Genomic DNA, 21933 nt, shown 5'->3' with positions numbered 1-21933 from the left:
AACTGCCAAGCCATGCCTTCCCTGGACCGGAAACAAGCTTCCTAGGACCAGTTTCTGGCATTCCAGCCGGCTTCAGCCACGCTTGCTTGAATCCAGTGGCAAAGTGAGCAAGGGACTCACGTCTGAGGATACCCTGCCAACTCAAGGCGAACAAAGCGGTACAAAAGGGGGTGGTGACAGACGGAGCATCTGAATCAATCAAACACTCACACCCAGTAAACAGATCTGGGTTTTATACATCACAGTTCTTTAGCCCCCTCTGCCACCCCAGTTCAGACATGGCCATATGCAAATCAGTCTGACCCTGTGCCTCATGGGAACAGTCCAGCCCGAACTGCCAAGCCATGCCAGGCTCTTAGACTTGAAATGGGATTTGGATATTGTTTACAAATTTCTTTTAATACATATTACCTTCAAATAAGTCAATTGATTGCTCAATCTGTGGAGAGATGCTGTTACACTGAAATATTACAAATGCCTATGTATTAATGAGTTTAATGGGGTTTAGTCTAATTAAAAACATGAAAAATGTACTGTACAGAGTACATTCTCGAATATGACATTCGATGGAAAAAATAATAAGATTAAAGCACTACGAATTGTATGCAAGTATGTTGACACTGGGTAGCTTTAAAACACCAAAACATCTGCTAGGAGAAGGAAGTTACAACTTTAGCAATTTAGAAATACAAGTATTTTATTCGATTCAAATGGAGAGAATATATTAGAAATGTACGAAGACAACAATTAACATATTTCATTTCAATGAGAATACAGTGAGAAAACAAGATTGCTTTTTTAATTCAACATTTTTAATTTAAAAAAAAAGGGATATTGTATATTTAATATACATGGAAAGGCTAAAGTGAAACTCTGGTAGTTGAGCAACATTAAGCCCTTGGACAGTAATTATTTTAACCCATGACCAAAACATTATATATTGTTATCAAATTTGAATTATATTATTTTAGCACACTTTAAATTGTAATGTGTATTCATTATGCCATCTAAACCAAATGAGAACCACATGTATGTGATACTGACTTAAGGTATACGTTTTGCTACTGAACTCATAAGTGTTTGCCCTGAAATATACGTTTTTACTAGATGAGTTTCAAGATACTCTTACCCACCAAACAAAGAGAGGACAATAACAGAGGGATACAAAAAACATTTGGGTTTTGTTTACAACTGATGAGATTGCAGTTTGAGAAGGTGAGTCCTGTCTCATTTAACGGAAAGTTTTTGTATGGAAATTTCCAGTAGAGCAGAACCAAAGAAAAATAAAATTGAAAGAATAATTATCACCTGACAGGAAATGTTGATCATGTTGATGATAACTGCATATCATAAGATATTAAAATACATATAAGCACAACTTCTGTATTAAAATCAAAGTAATAATAAATGTAAGTCAAATTCGGGAAAATCTTACAACGGGGCATTTCATGGGTCAAGTACTAATGATAAAGTAATACTGTAAAAGTGCAAATCATTAAAAAAGTAACTGTTGAAATATTCATGCTGGTATGCATTTACATGTTAAAAAGTGTACAGTACACAATCCTTTAAAAGGTTAGCAGCTGCTTTTTACTTTTGCATACATATGTACATACAGTATAGGAGCGATTAATACAAAACCGTATTTAGATTTAGGCTGTGTATTGAGGAAATATGAAACTTGGAATACACTAGCATATGGGTAACGAAAATACTATCAGATAGTTTTTGCTTAGACATGAGGTATCCTTTCTGCACAAAAACAGTACAGCGTACATTATTAGTCGTGTGAGGTAATGATCTATATATAAATCATTTGGGCTCTCTGAGCATGTACAGCTTACAAATTGCAGCAACAACAAAACAGTATAATGAATATTTTCACTTAACAGCTATGGCAATATAATGTTACAGTGATGCATCTTTCTTCTGTATGTCCCTTCCTTTTACATAAAATGTACATGTAGTGTAAAAGATAACTTCAAATGGTATAGGCAGTAATCAGTGATTCGGCCCAATGAAATCATGAAAATTTAGACAGCCCTTTACCCCCAATTTGAAGAAAAAAAACAATGGTTGCTAAAACATTCAGTTGTGATAAGTACATAAGTTACATTCACCAAACAATGGGAAGATCATCGTTTTTCGAGTAAATTTGAAAATTCCAATGGATGACTTTGGACTGCATTCGTTCACAGCTTTGCAACACTGGCCACTGCTTTCTTAGCTGCATCATCAAGGTCACTGGCAGCGCTGATTGGTAATCCACTCTCATTCAAAATTCTCTTTGCTTCTTGCACATTAGTTCCTGTCACAGAAATAAAGGAAACACTCCTTACATGCCTGCATTTTATTTTGATCAATGCACAAAAATAGCATTAACTTGTTTTAATATGAATCTTTGCTTACACAGCAAAATACTGACATTGTCATGGTCATTCAGTACAGTTTTTCTTCATTTTTTTATTTGAAGACACATTAAAATAAAACAATTGAAATAATTCACAATGTGTTAACGCATTCAGCAAAATCACAGTGGAAGCAACTGGGCAAAATATAGACAAAAACCGTTCCTCTTGAATTCTTCCATATATCCTGAAATAAGTGGGGCAGTAAAATAGCTGATGTTTGTGATATTAAATTTGCATTTGAAAACGTATCCTGCAAATGACTAAAACACTATTATTCCAAGGTGAAAACAAGGCCAGCCTATTCATGGAGAGTGAATAAAGCAATATGCACCCAATTAGTAAAACATGGAGAGTGAATTAAAAAAAAGCTGTACTCAATTGATACAACTGTAGATTTTAAGCAACCACTGAAAAAGTCTCACTTTCAACTGGCATTAAAAAGGTAAGACAGCGTGAAAAACATCTCTAGATGCAAAATTCAGGTTCAGGTTAGTTGGCTACAAACAATTCTCAAAAAAATCTTTATATATATTGCTCAAAATATGAATTTCAATACCTGGACTGATTGCTAAAAACAACAGCAAATGATCTGATATAATCTCCCTAAAGCAGAGCACATCGTTGGATGATGGAGCTACTGAAGGGAGAGCTCAGAATGCAGTAGTTCCACAAGCAGTCATACCACAAGGGTTGTACGTAATTCGAAAATTAAAGTTTTAATGCAGTAGAATAAAAAATACTGTGCAGTCTTGGGAACGGTTTTACAAAATGGAAAAACCAAGCAAAAGATGTTTTCAGGGCAAAACAAGCTAAGATATAGCAATTAACATTAAAAGTAAGTTTTCAATAAACAGAGCAACGAAAAAAGAATAACATATCAGCAGAAATGCATATTTTATTTGTTAGTTCTTTGACTGACCCCAAATTAAAAATCATAGTGCTACTGCTAGTAGATCAAATGTGTGCTTTTTATAGGATTCCCGAGGGGACACTGCCTTCAGAATTCAAATGTGTGTATCCATATGTGTGATTGGGACAGATGTAAATCATGCAGGAGCTTAGGATGAACACAAATGAGCATTTTTATTTTAAGACAACTGTACATTCTACAAGCATTCTAAAAGAAACAGAGTATTTCGGGTTTATTAGGGCTGGAGAAAACAGTTCGGGGGGGGGGGGGGGGGGGGGTTGAGGCTCTCTCACAATCTGAATAGTTAACCAGTTGGATAATTTCGTTCAAAGACAGATTGGGGGGGGGGGGGGGGGGGGGGGTTGGTCCAAGTGTGACTGGTAATTGTGCCTAGTATTATGCTGGCTACTCAAAACATGCCTCGCTCTGGAGATGATAATCGAGAGAAGAGCATATGGTCTAAGTAGATTAAAGATTAATAAGTGAACATCTCATCGCATATGAGGTGGTCAGCACTATTAATTTCAAGAGGACGACGTGGCTGAAGTTCCCAATGCACCTTCCCCTTACAGCACTCAGAATTATTCTCATGCAAAAGAGAGATTTGGGGGAAAGGTATTAGACAATAAGAGACTGATTCTAAGGTTTCACAAAGTACTGTGACCCTTCATCTTTTTTGCTCCTTGTATAAAGACTCTAGAAACCGGTTTATTAAGCCTGTTTTGTTAAATCGTGGATCCCGTCATTATAAAGAGGGTTATGAGTATCTATTGTCCTTATCAACCCCAGTTATATGTAGTGCTGTACTTAGCTTTATTAAATTGGCGCTTACTATTAGAAATCGTTATTAAATAGCATCAATGTAAATCTTTGTGACTTTTTGGTATACATGTAACAGAATATTCTATAGATTGGTATCTAAATGGAATGCACAAGCACTTTATACCAATTTGTTTATATACGCGATCTTTTTATATTAAATGAATTGTATACCCATTTTGGTCATATAATATGTAATTATGGATGTAAATGTTATTGTATGGTCTTTTTAATAATTTTGTGTAATGTTTTCTTTTAAACTGTGTATACTTTTATGATTCTATGTTATGAATCGAAATAGATTTTATTGAATCGAATCGAAGGATTCTTTAAATTCAGCCTTCCTGGCATGCCTCCCTGACTTCTTTTGATGTAGAGTTATTGCCGTTTACTATACTATGTTGCTGGGCTAAATAAACAATAGAATAGGACAATTACTAGTAGTACCAACTTACCATTCGATTTGTAACTTTTCAAAAACAGGCTATACGCAATGCCTATTAATGAGAACAACCCAGCTCCTCTTCTATATGTGACCTTGTGAACAGTAACTATGTCCAGTTTCTTTTCTGTTGAGTTCATCGATAGATTCTGATCTCCAACTGAATGTTGTTCTTTCTCTTCCAGTGCATTTCAATTTTCTTGGTCCAGTCTTATTTTTCAAACACCAATATTACTTAGGTTTTTATAAGTGCACTAAGCTTATCGCCCTGTTTTGACTGTTTATACTGCTATTTCGGAATCACTCTCTTACCTTGTTTTATCCTCACAGACTCAACAAGCCTCTGCACAGGCCATGCCAATGCCTGACAACAAACTATTATGGTAAAGCTGACTGGAGCCGAAAGTTAGAGAAATGGTTGAAAATGCTGACAGGAGCCATAGCCAGATAGAAAGCTAAACTAAACAATACGATTGGAAAAGCGAAGCCGAAAACACTGCCTCCCTCTAGAAGCATGTTGAAGACCACAGTCAGATACTATTTTGTGCCATTCTCTTGAAGTAAGGGAGCAAGAAATTCTGTCCTGCGTGCCCAGTGTTTTCTGTCTTGGGATTCGTAGGTAACCATCTTGTAGTTTTCTGCTATGTCCACTGTACCTGTAGGATACTCCACGCATTCACTGCCTGCAGGATACTTTGGTACACCTTTGTAATACAAAGGAGTTTGAATTGCCTCCTAGGTTGATGAACACGCACTGCATCAGTGCCCCCTGCACTTTATGATCCCCAGTGGGCTTTTTTCCTGAGACAGCGTAGGCTGGCAGCTCAAATAATTTGACCAGTGACTTTTTCCCCTATCTATTGGCTGATCGGTCCAGTGGTGTTCTACACACATAGCTGTATAGATGCCAAATAATAGAGGGTAGTAGTGAGAGGGAGAGGGGCTAATCCTGGCAACAGGAGGGAAATGAGACAGCCAAATGAGACACTACCCTCTCCCAAGCTGACAGGAGCTTCAGGGTGCGAAACTAAATAAAGTATTATTTTGTTTTTTCAAAGCACCAAAATTCATCCAAAGTGCATGGTGCACATGTGGACCTTTCATGCTAACTCACTTGCAATGTTTCCGGAGGTGCCAGCAGATGCAGGCAGCCGGGTGGTGAGTAGCCAATCAAACCAAGATGCAGGAACTGAGAGAGCCTACTCAGTCATCACCAGCTGATAGATGTCAAACACCACTTCAGGGCAAGAACCAATATGAAGATTACAGTTTTTTAAGGAGGAGCAGAAGTTCATTCGAACTGAAAGGTGCACATGTACACAACCAAGCAAAATGTGAATTTGCAGATCTCACTTTTTTTTGTTTTCCCATATCTCTTTCCATACACCCTGATTAATGTTGGGGCCTTTCTTCCTCATTCACATATTGAAAATAGATTTACTCCTTTCCCTTGCCAGGAGTAAATCACTGATGACTTCCAAGGCGGAAAATTATCTGAATGTCATAGCCGAATACCTGCAAACATGTATTTGTTCCATGTGAAAGTATCCAAAAAGGCCTACAAATGTACCCTTAAACCAGGATCTGCCAATGCAGAAACCCACCATACTGGAGGAGTTTCCATACTGGTTAATTATATTTGCTAGGTTAGATGTCTGCCATCATTGTTTGTACAAATCAGGAATGTGACTTTAGGTCTCACAAACCTATTTGTGCACATGTAAGAGGAGGTGTTGAGATGTGAAGGCATAAAGTGTGTGTACTGGTAAAGGAATATAATGTAATTTAATTGTATGACATGCTGTGAACTCGCATTTGGGATAGTGTGGGGGGGGGGGGTATATGTGAATGACAGCACTATATAAGCTGCAAACTAATTATTGCAATTAAGTATTATTTTCCATTTGCAGCATGTGATGCCAAGCTCATGAGGTGCTCAAGTCCTCTTCCTGTCTACATGAGGGATACGCAGGAGTGGGAGGGGGGGCGTAAGGAAATATCTATGTTCAGTTGATCCACCAAGCATTGCCCCTGGATTACCGGTGAAAACGGCACTCCACCAATACTAGATTGTCCCACTGTTTGTTCCCATGTGACCACTATCTCGCAAGTCACTCTGCCGAGAGTGCATGTGCAACTGCATGTTTGGGACTAGTGTAATGTAAGATGCCATAATTCACAAACCTTTCATTTTCTTGTTCCCAAAGAACGGGCCGTCTAGTAAAGGGAAAGCAGTGTGGACATGTCATCACTCTCTCATTGCTGGGATAGGCTTTGCCAGTCAGTGTATTATATATGGTGGCTGCCAAGAACGCTTGCGTCTGCTGCTCTTTAATGGCCAGTAATTAAGGTATGGAACGACATCAATGCTGCTTCCTTGAAGATACACTGCTACTACTGCCAGGCATTTAGTAAACAATCATGGAGATGTTGCAACCAAGAGAGGTAATACTTTAAAAGACAATCAAGTCCACTTATCACAAACCTGAGGCTCTGCCAATGAGCTTGGTGAATGGGAATGTGGAAAAAGGTGTCCTTAGGACTAAGTGTCACCATGTAGTCCCACAGCAAGGCAGAGGAATTACTTTTTGGAGATATATTATTTTGAAGTGCTCTGATATGATGTAATGATTGACCAGTTGGAAGTAAGGTGTCAGTTGCATCTTTCTTTGGGATAATCAAGCACACAGAATAAACTCCAGGACCTTGCTGATTTGGTGTGACAGGTTGTATAGCTTCTATCTGGAGTAATACCTGCACTTCTTCTACCATGGATAAACAATTGGTTCTGTTGGGTGCGTATTATTTCTCTGAACATTTGACAAATTATCCAATCATTTTCAATGGAATGAATCCAAAGAAATATAAATCCAAACCATCTAGGGCATCACATAAGTTTTTTTTATAAATTGCATTCATTTATAAATGCCCTTATTTACATATTTACAAGGCTGTTACCAGTACAAGGTGACGCATAAAGTGAAGTAAGTGACATTTCAGTGCTCAGTGATATTTGTGATAGTGTAATATATACAGAGGTGATTTGGGTAAAAGGGGAAGAAAAATGAGGGGAAAAAAGTTGGCCAGTAATGCAAAATCCTTAAGATAATTCTGCGGACCACATTAGTTGGTCTTGCTGCAGAGTCCTTAAAACTGGTCCAAAAAGTTCTAAATGTCGACGTTTCAACCCCGGGAAAGCACTCCTGAAGGGTCAATGTGGGTCTTCATCAGGACTGGATGGGGGGTGGAGGGGGGGGGGGGGGGCGGGGAAGGAGGGAGTTGGTTTTTTGTGGCAGTCTCACAAGAGGCCCGGACTGGCTCTCCTGGGGTTAGCTTCAAGCTACGCCACTTATGGTGTATGGCTGGCAAGGAGTTCAGGCTTCCTTGGTGAACGATTCTGGAGTATAGAAGTAGCTGATTAAGTGCAAGACGTGGTCTTTAGGATCAGCGCTAGTATTCCAAAGTCGCTCGGGTGCTGTAAATACTGTTCACCTCGTACGCGATCGTGGGGAATGACAGTGGTTTTAAAGATCAGAGTGATAGTAACGGAGCTGTAATTGCTTTGACTCCGTCCTTTGGGATCAACGTGAATGATCCAGGGTCGCTGGGCAGCTCTAATCACTTTTGGCTCCATCCAGGATCGCTGTGGGAATAACAGCAGCTGTAGTCTATCTTGGCTGATGTTGTGCTGGGGAGGTCATTTACTGGGTGTAGTACCTGCGGGCTATGATGGAAAGCATCTACTGATCTAAGGTTATAGCATTCATCTGGGCACGGTATAATCTCATGGGTCCCTCGACAAGTGTTGAGCAGTCTAGAGGAATGTATGGAAGGTCATTGTCTGGAGGTGGAGTCAACCTTGTTTTGGGCACCTCTGGCTTTAATGAATCTGTTACTATGTCTGGTGTATTGCTTGGACGACTGACCTTCCTAAAGGGGCTGCTATGTCTGCTACTGTGTGCGTTATGGGGACCCTGCTGTTTCTGCCACAATCCGCAACTGTTGGTGATGAAAACCAGTCTTCTGTTGCTAGTTTTGGTTCACTGCTGTTGACTTTGCATTGTTAGTGTCTTTTTTATTTTCTTCAGCATCGAGTCAACTTGTGGTACGAAGAGGTGCATTCGTCACTGAATGGCAAACCAATGAGGTTCTGCTGTATTCAAGGTGGAAGCCAGAAATGCTAAGCCAAGTGTGGCAGTGGGTGAAGCAAGCTGGTGTTGGTCTTGCGGAAGGATATATCAGAGGCTTCGAGCATATATCGGATGTTGGAATTAAAAACTATTTTGCCATCTTGTAAGTATTTAATTTTCTCGCTTTCATTTAAGAATTGGATGATGCTTTATAAGGGCTTCCATTTGCTCTCACTGGTGTCAGCTGCACTTGAAAAGCAGACTGAGTTAATGATTAGCCATTGAGTGGTATTCCCAACAGTTACCCTCTTGCCTGTGGCATTAATCAGTTTTCTCTCTTTATCAGGTGGAGCGGTGTTGCTCGTGCCCTGCATTAACACCCTTTTATGTGCTGTGTGGACAAAAAGTAAATTGGGTGGAAACAAGCTACGCCAATGAAGATACAATCCTGTCTAGCGGACATATATTTCTTCTCATGTACGTTTAGACTAGGTATTTAAAGTTGTAAGTGGAGCATCTGAGCATCTTTTTAAGCATCAGCAGGTATTGTACAGACTGCTCTGTTCTGGATCTCTTTTTTTTTGTTTTAATATATTTTTCTTTTATACTTTACAACCAAAGCACACATTTGAGAAAAAAAATATATATATTCCATCTTACATTTGTTCATCTCACAAAAACAAAGAAAAGAAAATCCGTTACATCAGTGTATAATATTGTAGGATTTCAATAGAATCCAGGGAATAAGCACAAAACAGTAATAATAACAAAGAACCCTCCGATCAACCTATCCCTGCTCTCCACCTCGCCAGGGGCCCCCAGATTTTAATACCCCGAGCCCTCCCAATCCTACCTTTTCTTGCATATATATGTTTCTCTAAATTGTGTATAGAAATTAGATTTGATAACCATATTTGCATGGATGGAGGAATCTTATCTAGCCATACTCTAGCTAACATTAGTCTATAAACAGCGGTCGCCATAAACAAAAACATTGCATCATTTGGAGCTATTGAGGTATTTTCAGTACCAACTCCCAACATAATCAAACTCGCTGTAAGGGTTATCTTTATCCTTAATGAGTTATCCAAAAAGTACTAAATATCCTTGATTAACGTATATAGCTGAGGACATGTAGCAAACATATGCACAATATCTGCATCAACCGAGTTACATCTGGGACAAGTAGTACCCTCAGTACCCCCCCATTTCACAATCCTGGCTGGAGTATGGTATAGTGAAAATAAGGTTTTATAATGTTGGGATTGCAAGGGAGCAGAACAGAGAATGGACCGACCTAGTTCCAGGGATTCATGAAAAGATTCAGAAGTAATCCCTACTTTCTCCACCCATTTTATCCCTGTGTTTATCCATATCGTCCGACCTGCTTTTTGACAAAAAGGCATATGCCGACCTAATGGAATGTTCCTCCCCCGTAGTTATCCCTTCCATAAAATCATTAGATTCCAACCACGCCGGTCCCCCTCGCTTATTTCTCAAAAAACTCCTAACTTGAAGGTATTTAAAAAAGCCTCTTCTACTTATTTTATATCTACTTACCAAATCCTCAAATTGGACTATCCCCACTGAATTTCTTAAATCCCCAATCTGTTGTATCCCTTTATCTTCCCAACCTGCCATTACTGAATCCGCGAAGATCTCCGCAGGGAAGAATTTATTTTGGTATATTTTGGTGTACCTATTGAATCTTCCCAGACCTGTCTTTTTTAAAAAGGAACTCCACATTTTAAGTGCAGCACTAAGGGTCTTATATGACTGTCTTCTAAGATAGCCCAGATCCGTATGGTACAGGAAGCAGTTTTCTGCATCTTGGCCTAGTACGGCTGCGTAAACTTCAGTTGACATAGTGGTAATTTTCGGTAGCCTACCGCCCCCTCCTATTAGCCCCTGCATATAGTGAAGTGCAGCAGCAAGATAATATAGTCTAAAATCTGGTGCACCCCAGCCCCCTCTATCCCTTGGTAGAGTAATACATTTGTAAGCCCTGCGCGTCTTTCCATGAGCCCATATAAACCTATTTACTATACCCTCTAACATATTAAACCATTTATTCTCGAAAATTAAAGGAATTGATCTAAATAGATACAAAAATTTAGGTAAAACCACCATTTTCAACACATTAGTGCACCCAACCAATGACAAATGTAGATTATTTATTCTTTCTAAATCTCTTTTAACCTTCGCCAGCAATGGACTCATGTTTAGCTCGATCACCTCCTCCAAATTTGTAGTAATTTCAATCCCTAAGTAGGTTGCACTGTTAACCACCCTATTATCCATACTACTTGCAAAACTGTTCAAAACTATCTGGGTTTTTGTCTTATTTAAGCTGTATCCTGAAACCTGCCCAAAGGCATGTGCCTCTGTCTCCACTCGTACCATAGCTAAATCTGGATTCGGGGTCAATATAGCCACGTCATCGGCATAGGCAAGCGTTTTCACTATACAACCATTCAATGACATAGGCTGAATCTCAGGATTTCCCTCCAGTTTGCGAAGTAATGGCTCGATATATAGGGCAAAAAGCAGCGGGGATGATGGGCAACCCTGTCGAGTCCCTCTTTGTATATTAACTATCTCTGAATGCCCTCCGTTGACTCTAATCCTTGCAGCCGGATCTCTATACAGGGCTTGTATAGCAAGTATATAACATGGCCCTATACCACACCACTTCATAACCTCCCATAGATATTCCCAGGCGACCCTATCGAAAGCCTTCTCGGCATCTAGGAAGAGTGCTGAAATAGGGTCGCCTGTGACCCCTGCTGCATCAATCATAGTTATCGCCATCCTGATATGCTGGGTAGTACCCTTCCCGGGTATAAAGCCGTGCTGTGAGGAGCTCACCAAATGTTCAATACAACCTGCCAACCTCTTTGCCAACATCTTTGAGTAGATCTTAACATCTGAGTTCATCAGCGTAATTGGCCTGTAAGAACCAGGGAGAGATGGGGGCTTTCCTTTTTTAGCAATAACAATTATATCGGCCCCTCCCCATGACTCTGGTGGTTGCCCCCCCTGTTGTACAAATAACATAACCTCAAACATGTATATCAGCAAACTTTTACGAAATACTTTGTAGAACTCGACCGGAATTTGATCTGGCCCGGAGGCCTTTCCTGATGGTAAACTACCCAATGCCTCAATAAATTCCTCCAAACGTAAGGTAGATTCTAATATTTCTCCTTCCTCACTTGAGAGAGATGGGGGAATTATGTCCCTAAGATAGTTGCTAATTTTTACAATTCCCCCTGTATCTTCCCGTGCATACAGCTCTTTATAAAATTCTCTGAAAACATCTCTTATCCTATCTGGATCTGTGGCCATATTCCCCTGCGAATACAGTATCTCTTTTATCTCTGCCGCCGCTCTCTGCTGCCTAGTTTTAACCGCAAGGATATGACCCACTTTCTCACTACACTCATAGGCCTCCTCCCTTTTAGCCAGATATTTCTCCGCAGCCTTTCTAGAAAAGCTTTCAACAGCTTCTGCCTTTAATGCTACCAGCTTTAATAACAAATGCTCCAGACCAGACTTGGATTCTACCGCAGTAACTAACTTCCCCTCCTCAATAACCAACCTTTGCCGAATAACTTCAGCCTTCACCCTCTCCTTCTTACGCCTTGTCAAAACGTAGCTCAATGTTTCTCCTCTTACCCCTGCCTTAAAACAATCCCAGGTTTGTCCTACGGGCGCAGTACCATGATTAATTTCCCAATAGAACTTAATCCAACCTTCCATATGTTTCTGATATTCAGTATCTTGAAGAAGGTTCCGCTCAAAAGTCCACGTCGACCTCTTGCTCTGTATCTGAGGAATCCTCACTGTCAATACTAACGGACTATGATCAGAAATGATCCTAGGTTGTTTTTCAATCAATGAGCCAGAAATAAATGCCCTTGAGATTAGGAAATAGTCCAGCCTAACCAAAACCTGGTGTGGTGCCGAAAAAAAAGTGCTACTATCTACAAAGGGGTGTTGTATCACCCAGGGATCCACCAATGACTTATGCTCAACCATGCTGGAAATAGCCCTATATACCTTTCTCTTCCTTCCAACATACCCCCCTCTTGTATTCAAGAATGAACTTGTTGGATCATGCATATTAAAATCTCCGCAGCATATCACTGGTTCAGGCCACTGGGCTAATTCTGCATCCATAAATTGCCATATCTCAGGATCATCCTCAGTAGATCCATACATAGTTACCAGCGTTAACCTGAGACCTTTAAAGCATAGTTTCGCCATAGCCCATCCCCCCCCATTGATCCTCCTTCTTCCTTTGAACTACCACATCCCTTCTTCTCCCTAAAATTGCCACCCCTCTTGTCCTAGATCCTTGCCTACTAGCTGCTAGTACATCGAACCCCAGCTGATTCATTAAATATATCTGCGTTTCTTCTATGTGTGTCTCCTGTAAACATACTAGATCCGCTTGTAAAGTTCTGAGATAGGCTGCTACTTTTGACCTCTTACTTGGGTCATTTAGGCCACATACATTTATTGAAACTACCTTACAAGACATTGAGAAGTATCATAAAGAACTCTCCTGCATATCCAACTCGTGTTAACACTTCCATCAATTGTGCTTATCCAACCTCCAATATCCCTTCTATCTTTTCTACCCTTAGAACAGACAACAAAATACATGAAAAAAATGTGCGCTAAGGAACTCAACAATCCTACAAACTGACACTGATTTTCAACCCCCTCCCCCACCCTTTCGACCCTTTCTGACCCCCTCCCCCCCTCACAGGCAAATAGGTCAACAATGACCTATGTGTGGCCGCTTCTGGGTTGCGTTAGTCGCACCCCTCTCCCACCCTCTCCAACATCCCCCCCCCTTTGGCCGCTCTTATACCCCATTCATTGGCCCATAGTACTAACCCTACAGCAATCCTAGAAAATTACACTTTCCCTATAACCTCCTATTTTTTCAACTCCTGGATGAACTGCTGGGCTTTAACTTCCGACATAAACATCCTAACTCTTCCCTTTGTAATGACTTTCAGTTTAGCTGGGAACAGTAGGTATGCCTCTGACCCCAGAGCCTGGAACTGCGAGATCAGTTGCCTGAGCCTCCACCTCCTCTCAACTGTCACATGGCAGAAGTCTGGTCTAGAGAAGAAGGTAACTCCCTCAACAGTTCTTTTGCTGTCTGGTCTAGCTTTCTGAATAATTTCTTCTCGAAGCAAAAAGTTTCCCACATATACTAATATTGCCCTGGGGAAGGTCGCTTTGGAGCCTCCTTCTGCCCCATATGTCTTCCGCTGGACAAAGGGGAACCTGTGCACCCTCTGGATCTCCGTCTCCCACTGCCACTGGGACTCAGGGAATGCACCTTTTAGTTAGTTGATCACAAACCCCCTAGGATCCTGCCCTTCAAGCCCTTCTGCCACACCCAAAAGGCGAACATTGTTACGTCTCTGACGATTTTCAAAATCCTCCATCTTCCAAAGGAAATCGTCTGCCCTCTTCTCCTGTTCTGTTTTAAATTCCCAAAAGCTATCAAAATCATCCTCCATCTTGCCAGTCCTTTCCTCTACCTCAACAACTCTCCCAGCCAATTTGTCGTATAGTTTATTTGTTTTCCGTAGTGTTGTTTGTATCTTCTTGAAGTCTTGCCTTGTTTTCCGGCTTGTCGATCTTGCTTCTGTTTGAATTTGCTTCAGCATATTGAACACCATTCCAAATGGGTCTTCCTGCCTTGGGGCTGCATCTTGCTCTTCCCGATAGGTCTGTGATGTCGCTGAGTAATCCCAGACCAGTCGCTTCTCAGCTCCCCTTGTAGGCGACCCTCCGCGTCTGCACAACCTGGTCTGTTTCTTCTTTTGCGTAGAGTCTTTGCCCATGTCTGTTCCCGAGGAGGTAGTGGCTGACCATGACTCCTCATCGTCTTCGTCTTCCTCCTTTTCAACCTTCTCCTCTTCTGATATTTCTTCTTCATGCTGCATGGAATCAGAGTCCTCATTTACTGAAAAGAAATGTTCCCCCTCCAGAGAGCATAGATCTTCCTTCTCCCTAGGGTGTCCGCCTGTCGTTCTTGCTGCCACCAGGCTTACAGAGCTTCCCCATGAGGATTTAGGGGTTTTAGATAGTAACTCAGCTTCGACCTGCATTATTGCCACCAACATATCAGCATTTACTTGCCCCCCTGACTCCCTCTTACCGGCACCCAAATCTTCCTCAGTAATCCCTGCTGAATTTCCTGGAGATACAGTCTTTTGCAGAGCCTCCGTTTCCCCTTTCTCACCAGCGCTCGTGTCAGCGCTCTGCCCGGCAGGCACTGAAGGCCATTGCCTAGCAACGGCTACCTCGGCGTCCAGCACATCTCCTACTGCCGCTCCCGCTGCTGCCGCTGCGTCCTCGAGGACGCTTTGCTGATTGCTGCTGATGCCGCTTTCCTCGTCGCGGGGGCTTCTCGCCGCCGGTTCTGCTATCGTTGGGCGTGAGGTAAAAGACTCCGGTAAGGTGGGCTGCCTAAGGGGGTTCCTCTGTTTTTAACTTTCATGCCGCCTTCAGTCCCAAGCTTTCCTGGCACTTTTGAGCGCGAGTCCAGTGTAGCATTATCATCGCCGCTGACTGTCTTCCCCTTTGAGTCCGTTTTTTTCTTTGACGGGGGTGCGATCACCTTCCTTATTGCACCCAGATTCTTCATTGGCCCCAGACTCTTTTGTGGTGCAGGTGTCTCCAGCTCAGTAGGGGTCGTTTTCGTGACCTCAATCGCATCCTTCGCCTTCACTTTGTCGGTCCTCGCAGGCCGGGGGGGCATTTTCAGGAACAGTGAAAGTACTGAAACTTTAATTCTTCGGTCGGGCGCAGCCTTGACGTGTGGCAGCAAGCTACTTACAAGGAACCTTAGTTTTGAGCCTGGCAAACTCACAAATCACACTGCCTCTAAGCCAGACACCAAATGGCTGTGGTGTATCAACGGATAAGCACTCTCCTGCTCCAACAAAAAGAGAATCATAGGCCATCAGGGGGGTCTCGTGCTATCGCTATAGCATTCTGCTACTGCTTACTGGTGGGAGAGAGGTTTGGTGCGACCGTTCACCACAACCCTCCCGCGGCCATCTTGCCTCCCCAAAACTTAGAGAGGTATCTGTTCTGGATCTCAATATGGAAATCATCTTCATGTTCCTAAACTAGGAGTTGGACATTGTACTGGTCTGCAGTGAGTTGTTTGGCAAGTGGCAGTGTTGTCGCTGGGGAGGGTTTGTAGGTTATGGCTAAAAAGATGGGTCATCAGGAGGTTCCACACTGTAATCATGTCAGGGGTCACACGAGTCATCCAATGGGGTCGTGGTATATTTTTGGTTAAAGTGTAGGTGGTTCCTGGTCTGAGTTTATCAGATTGGGCTGAGCTGGGGGTAGTGAGCATGAGGATTATGGCACAGATGGCGGTGTGGGTTCCCTTATCCTCTTTTTTGGTATGAGAAAACCTGCAACTCTTTTTCAGAAATCTCATCTTTATGGGCAAGGCAGTAATTCTGGGCGTGTAGTTACACAGAAGTTGGCCAGGAGACCAGGGTGAAGGTGGCCGTGCGAGGACGTGGCTGGAGACTGGGTTAATGTAAATTCTCCTCTGCCGTAGGCCAGGATAGCAGCTTTTTTCGTTGGCAAGGAGTGGGAGCTAGAGGGTGGATTTTGAGTCAATTTAGGTTCCAATACTAGCTCGGTTTTCTCTGGGTGTCTTGGCATAAAGGATTGAAATCTAGGCGTTTCTGAGGCCAAAGGTGTTTTCGGCTCAGAGTGGCTTCAGGATCAGTGGGGGCGCCGAGCATCATGCCCTTCTTTTGAGGTGGGTCTGGGATCAAAGGTATGGCACTGTCTGGGCCACTTATTACTCTGGAACTAATGCTTCATTTGAAGTTGAACCCTGGAGGAGAGATCCGTGGTATGAGGTCTGTGTGTGTAACCCTAGGTGTTTTTTTCCTGGGAGTGGGTTCCACTGAGGGCCCTGGAAAAGACGTCGCCAGCGTCGCTGGAGGACAGGTATTCAAGACTCCACTCCCCATGAGTCACCAGATTACCGAAGTACCTGCCTCTTTTGTCCCCAGAGTAAGCCAATTCAACGTCTTCAGTCCAGATAGTGGTTCAGGAGAGCACAGACACGGCATCCTCTGAGTCCCTCTCCAACTATCATGTGAATAGTCTCTGTGCAATGAAAGGATTTCCATTGCAAAAAAAGGCAGCCTTGTGATTTCTCATAAGGCATAGGTTGCGAAAACCGGATGCTGATCCGACCACAGCAACTTACTACATTTAGGCAAGGCACAAGTCCTAAAAAGAGAAGTGGGGGGACTAACCAGGTTAGGCAGTATGCATGTGAAATCATGACGCATGCCATCACAGCGCATGATGTCATGACGCGTGACATTGCATGTCACATCACAGAAAGTGACCTCACTAGAAGTGACACCACAAGAAGTGACATTGGGTATTAAGACCTCACACATACGTTTATCAAGTATATCATGAGTAAATTTAAGAACATTATGAGATTTAACAAATAAGATTTGGCGTTGGGGTTGTGCCAAAAAAGTGTTTCAATCCTGATGCAAAATCTGGGCATCAACTAATACATTTTTTTTTAACCCGGCCACAAACAAATTGGCAACAAAGAGAAGCATGGTAGTAGAAATGTTATGCTCAATTGGTTGCAAAGTCTACATTTTAAAATATTTGATTAGGTTAAGGCATCTGCTGTGAAGATATCCAGTAAATCTCAGGGAATCGTAATAATGGTGAGATAACTCTGGTGGTTAATGTACTTGCTGGAGAGATCTGTATTTTGGCAAGTCCCAGATTTTAATGGAAGTAGTAGAGAAGATAAATGTGTCTCCTGCAAAGCACATTATATAACAAGCAGATGACAGATTTGTATTTTATATAGATAGTAAAGTGGGTCACTGCTTTTAACAAAGAGATCCTTTTGTTACCTGCAGTTCATTAATTGTAATCCTTCTAAAACACCACAGAGACGTATAAAAGACATGTGACTCTTACACCTTGTAACCCCACTGTCTCATGTAACTCCTCTTATACATTGGTTTACACGGGTACATGATTTATTGTCAAAGTATAATGTGTATGTTATGTAAAGGGCTCCGACACCCTGCATTAGGTTGCATAGCGCTTTAAAAAAATAAAATAGTGCTATTAAAATTGTTATTTGTGTAAATACTGGGACAAACCAACCCACCTGACATTCTTACAGTGCATGCATGTATTATATACAGGGACTGTCACTGAACAAAGCCAAAAGCATACCTCTCTTAAGTACCTGTTTAGAGATAACAAGCTGTGTGCCTTTGTATTGTATTGTATATTGGATTTATATAGCGCTTATCACCCAGGGGTCTCTAAGCGCTTGCCTTGGGTACCCGTCCTGGCTTTTCCCTGTGAGATAGCCCCTACAGGGCATCCCCAAGGTGAAAGCCAGGCATCCCGCCGCTGGGGGCCGTTGTGGAGATTAAGCAAGCTTAATGCCCAGAGTTGCAGAGTGGAACCCATGATTAGTTCAGGCACCGAAGCGAGAATTATCGAGTCCGTGGACATTTGAGCTCAAGACCCTGCCGCGTCGGGAATTGAACCCTGGTCCCGGGTCTGACCTCTGCTTCAGGGTCTGCCTGCTCTAACCAGTGAGCCACACACTTCTCCTATCTGTCTCATTTGCTTTTAAGAGTGAGGTTCTAGGCCGCCTCCGGTCAACATATTCAAACAAAAGGAAGCCTGATGGCCCCTTAACTTTGGCTTTTTTCTTTGGCCAAGCCGGAGGTGAAAAAAAAGCCCCCTTGCCACATGCACGTTGCTGCTGGCAATCGAAAGCAGACAACCTGCAAGTGCTGCTGAAGAGTCCCGGTGTCTGAAAATTACACTGGGAAAAGTTCAGCCTATTTCTGTGGGGCCCAACTTCTTGGCGGGTGGGGCTGCGTCCACCCTGGGAAAAGAGAGGGTGGACTGTGTGTACCTCCGACTTGGGCCCTGCATTTAGGGCAGAATGTTAAAGGTGTGTTCGCCATGCCCTCCGCCCACAAGTCATTTCATGCAACCTGGCTCGTGGCTTCTCGGTAGGATCTGGCGCCAACGAGGCCAACATGAGCACAAGTTTCTCACGTGTTGAAAGTCATCGCTCCTTTGTCTCAGTGCCGACGTTTTAGGATGTTGTAACTAGATGGTCCCAGAGCACCTGTAGATAAGTCAGACCAAGATTGTGGGAAAAAGCAATCTAAGTTGAAGTCTGTGTCCTGGTGAATGAGGGAATCACGAGGCACATCAAAACAAACATCTTCTTTGAAGAAAAACAACTAAGAACATTAGTGCCCAGGTTATGAGGGATGACAGCACCAACACCAGTCACACTCACACAGTAAACAATTAAGACCTCCTGCCTACAGTCATACAGACCCACATACTAGACCGGGAGCGTTTGATGACACTTGGTGGGGGGGAGAGATCTGAAGGGAGCGGGGGGAATCTTTTACCAGTAGTGTAGTTGGGATGATCATTTATAGGCACTACAGTGAGGGGGCTGGATAGGGTAAAAATTAAAAGCGGACAGTGGATCCCTTCAAATGCACCGTACAGTGACTGCTGATTGTGCGAACTTCACCGATTTGTGATTTTTGCCGCCCGACCTCCGGGATGTGGGCTGAATGGCTGTGTACAATAGGTGGGTACTCGATAACGAGAAGGGGGATCTCGCATTAATAATAGTTATCCTGATTGATATACTATGTGATTGGTTCAGCAATAAAAACGGTTTTCAAAAAAAAAAAATTAGTGCCCAGGGTTTTAAGTGGGGTGAAAAATAACGGGGCGGTCTTTCAAAGCGGCGTGGCTGTTGTGGTTAGGGCGTGGCTTAAAACATGAAAGTTAAAAATCTGGGCTTAGCATAATGTGCTGCCTGACTGGTAAATTGCTGCTTCTGTCATTGCAACCAGATGTATAATACAAGTAGTAACATTTCATCTGCAGTGAAGAGTGGTAATGCTGCATAGTTAAGGATTGTTTTTTTCATCCTGGAGATGAGAAGAAAAATTGAGAACCTGATTGAGACCCGTCTCAACACCTGCTTTTTAGAACTGCTGGTGCTTAGTACCGCCAGGACACAGCCCACTTAAAGGCCAGTTCGTGCCCAAAGCTAGTGTGCACAGCATGTAATCTAAAGCAGCACATGTTGCAAACTGCACCTACATTATGGTGCCTTTGACTTGGAAAGCACATTGGTGAGTTCTAAAATGCACTGCCTATCATCTTTGCACAATTCATGCTGGCCCAATAGAAAGAAATTACAGTTTCCTTCAATTGACAGGCTGAGCGCAGACACACTACAAACAGAGCATTTAAGACAAATTGTACTGCAGAAGACAGGACACGATCCCATAATTCTTACTGTATTGTGGGCATTTACGATAGCTCACTCGGATTACAGTAAACAGGCAGCTCAATGCAGGCTGGTTAATCGAAAGAAGAGGTAGCCGATTGTCTTTCATATTGTGAGGCTATTTGTACAAAGGGTCTAATGAGACATGATTTCAGATGTTCTGGTAGAATGATCACATAAATATTAGTGTACGATACGTCTGATATCTATTTAAAATGACTAATTTACCTCCCTTTGCGCCTACCCCACTGAGGGTGTAGGTTTGCTCTCGGTAAGGGAGACGCAAAAAGCGTGGGGTACTTGTTGGCAAGCGGCTTCCTATGGACAATTTGCTGAGTAATATTAGGAGCTCAAATAATTACTTGATCCCGCTGCAGAAGACGGGTCATACTATCCTCTGTCAGGAAGATGGGTCAACTATCGCAGGAGCTATTATTGGCGCTGCCAATGCGACGTCAGTAGCTACATCTAAAAACAATGTAAGTAAGCTACAATGCTGCAAACATAAGGCGGAGGGGAGCCTTTAATTTATGTAAGCATAGTTTCCTCTCAGGTGTACAATGGCTTCCGGTTCCGGATAGAATCAAGTTAAAGTCTCCGTTGCTGAACCATAACTCGCTTTTGCCATTGCACCTGCATACATCAAAGCCGGGTCGCTATGCCTCGTTGCTCAAGTCTTGCCTTAGTTCTGACAGCCAACATCTTTTGGTTCCTCACAAAACAAATCGGAAAAAAAAGCTGAGGGCAAATCCATTCCGATAGTTGCCACCTCTCCGTGAAATGCTCCCCACCGGGGAACTGGCACAGAGTTCTCAGCTCAAAGCAGCTACAATACGTCTTCCTGCATTCACATTCTGATTTTCCTAAGTTCATAAAAGTAAATAATACAAAACAAAAAAGTAGGACGCAGCGTCCAAGACCAGGATATACTAACACGACGGGCTATCTTGCAGTTTTTGTTAAAAAACGTTATCCAAACACCAGAGTGAAAAAACTGTAAAGAGAAGCAGCTGGATTCGGATATAATTTTCTTGTTCTAAAAGATTGTCTTCTCTTTGGAGACCTAAGAACTTAAATACACGGTGGCAGCAGAAAGAGGCAGATAGTGCAGTGGTTGAGGACGCGGGTCGCATGTCCACAAAGCAAACTACAATCTGAGAAGCATTTAATAAAACCCTTAAAGACAAAGTGTCCCGGTCCTCTTTTTTTTAAGCCATCACTTCAGTAAACAATGCTTATAACGTGTATGCATTGACACCAATGGTCGTATACGCAGCATTCAATTACAGAAATGGGCATAACCGAATACGGCAACAGCGCTCTTCAGCCACTAGGTGGTGGAAAAGAACTGCAAACAGTTTCACGTTCCTGGTAATTCTCAACTTGTGTTGTTGTTCACTTAAATGGTAAAATGCCATAGGTTAATGCAACTGTAAAATCCATCTCACACTACTTTTTGGTTCAATGCAGCTGAATCCATGTCTTTTACAGAAAGGAAACAGGAACAACACTTTTTGCTGTGCTGTGACACGAACACATTAGTAACACGGACGGGAAAAATCGTGAACTTCGCAATAAAGAGCACGTGATGTTTTGTTTTGTACTACGTGTGTAGCGCTTATCATCATTATGTGGAGCGCTTGTGCGCTTACTCAAAGGGATAGCATGCAAAAAAGTTTAAGGTGCAAGGTTTAAATGGTGTTGAGTTTGTTTTCAGTCCACTTGGGAAGTGTTTTCATGTTGTGAATGATTATCACCAAGGTGCGATTATCGTGCCGTGTGCCGTCCTATCTGGCAAGTACAGATGCACG

At 42.4% G+C, this 21933-nt stretch overlaps 1 protein-coding gene across 1 annotated transcript in view; it reads right to left on the bottom strand.

Moving 5' to 3' along the window:
• Nucleotides 1-679: 679 nt before the first annotated feature.
• Nucleotides 680-21933, bottom strand: part of SUCLG2 (succinate-CoA ligase GDP-forming subunit beta) — a 420935-nt gene continuing 399681 nt past the window's right edge. The window contains exon 11 of the mRNA XM_086939039.1: nt 680-2308. Within this exon, the coding sequence (XP_086795165.1) occupies nt 2193-2308 (116 nt within the window). The 3' untranslated portion in view covers nt 680-2192. The remainder of the gene's footprint in view (nt 2309-21933) is intronic.

This window comes from Lissotriton vulgaris, chromosome 9 (genome assembly GCF_964263255.1).
Source record: "Lissotriton vulgaris chromosome 9, aLisVul1.2, whole genome shotgun sequence".
NCBI classification, from domain to species: Eukaryota; Metazoa; Chordata; class Amphibia; order Caudata; family Salamandridae; genus Lissotriton; species Lissotriton vulgaris.
This window is presented reverse-complemented; position numbering and strand designations above follow the sequence as displayed.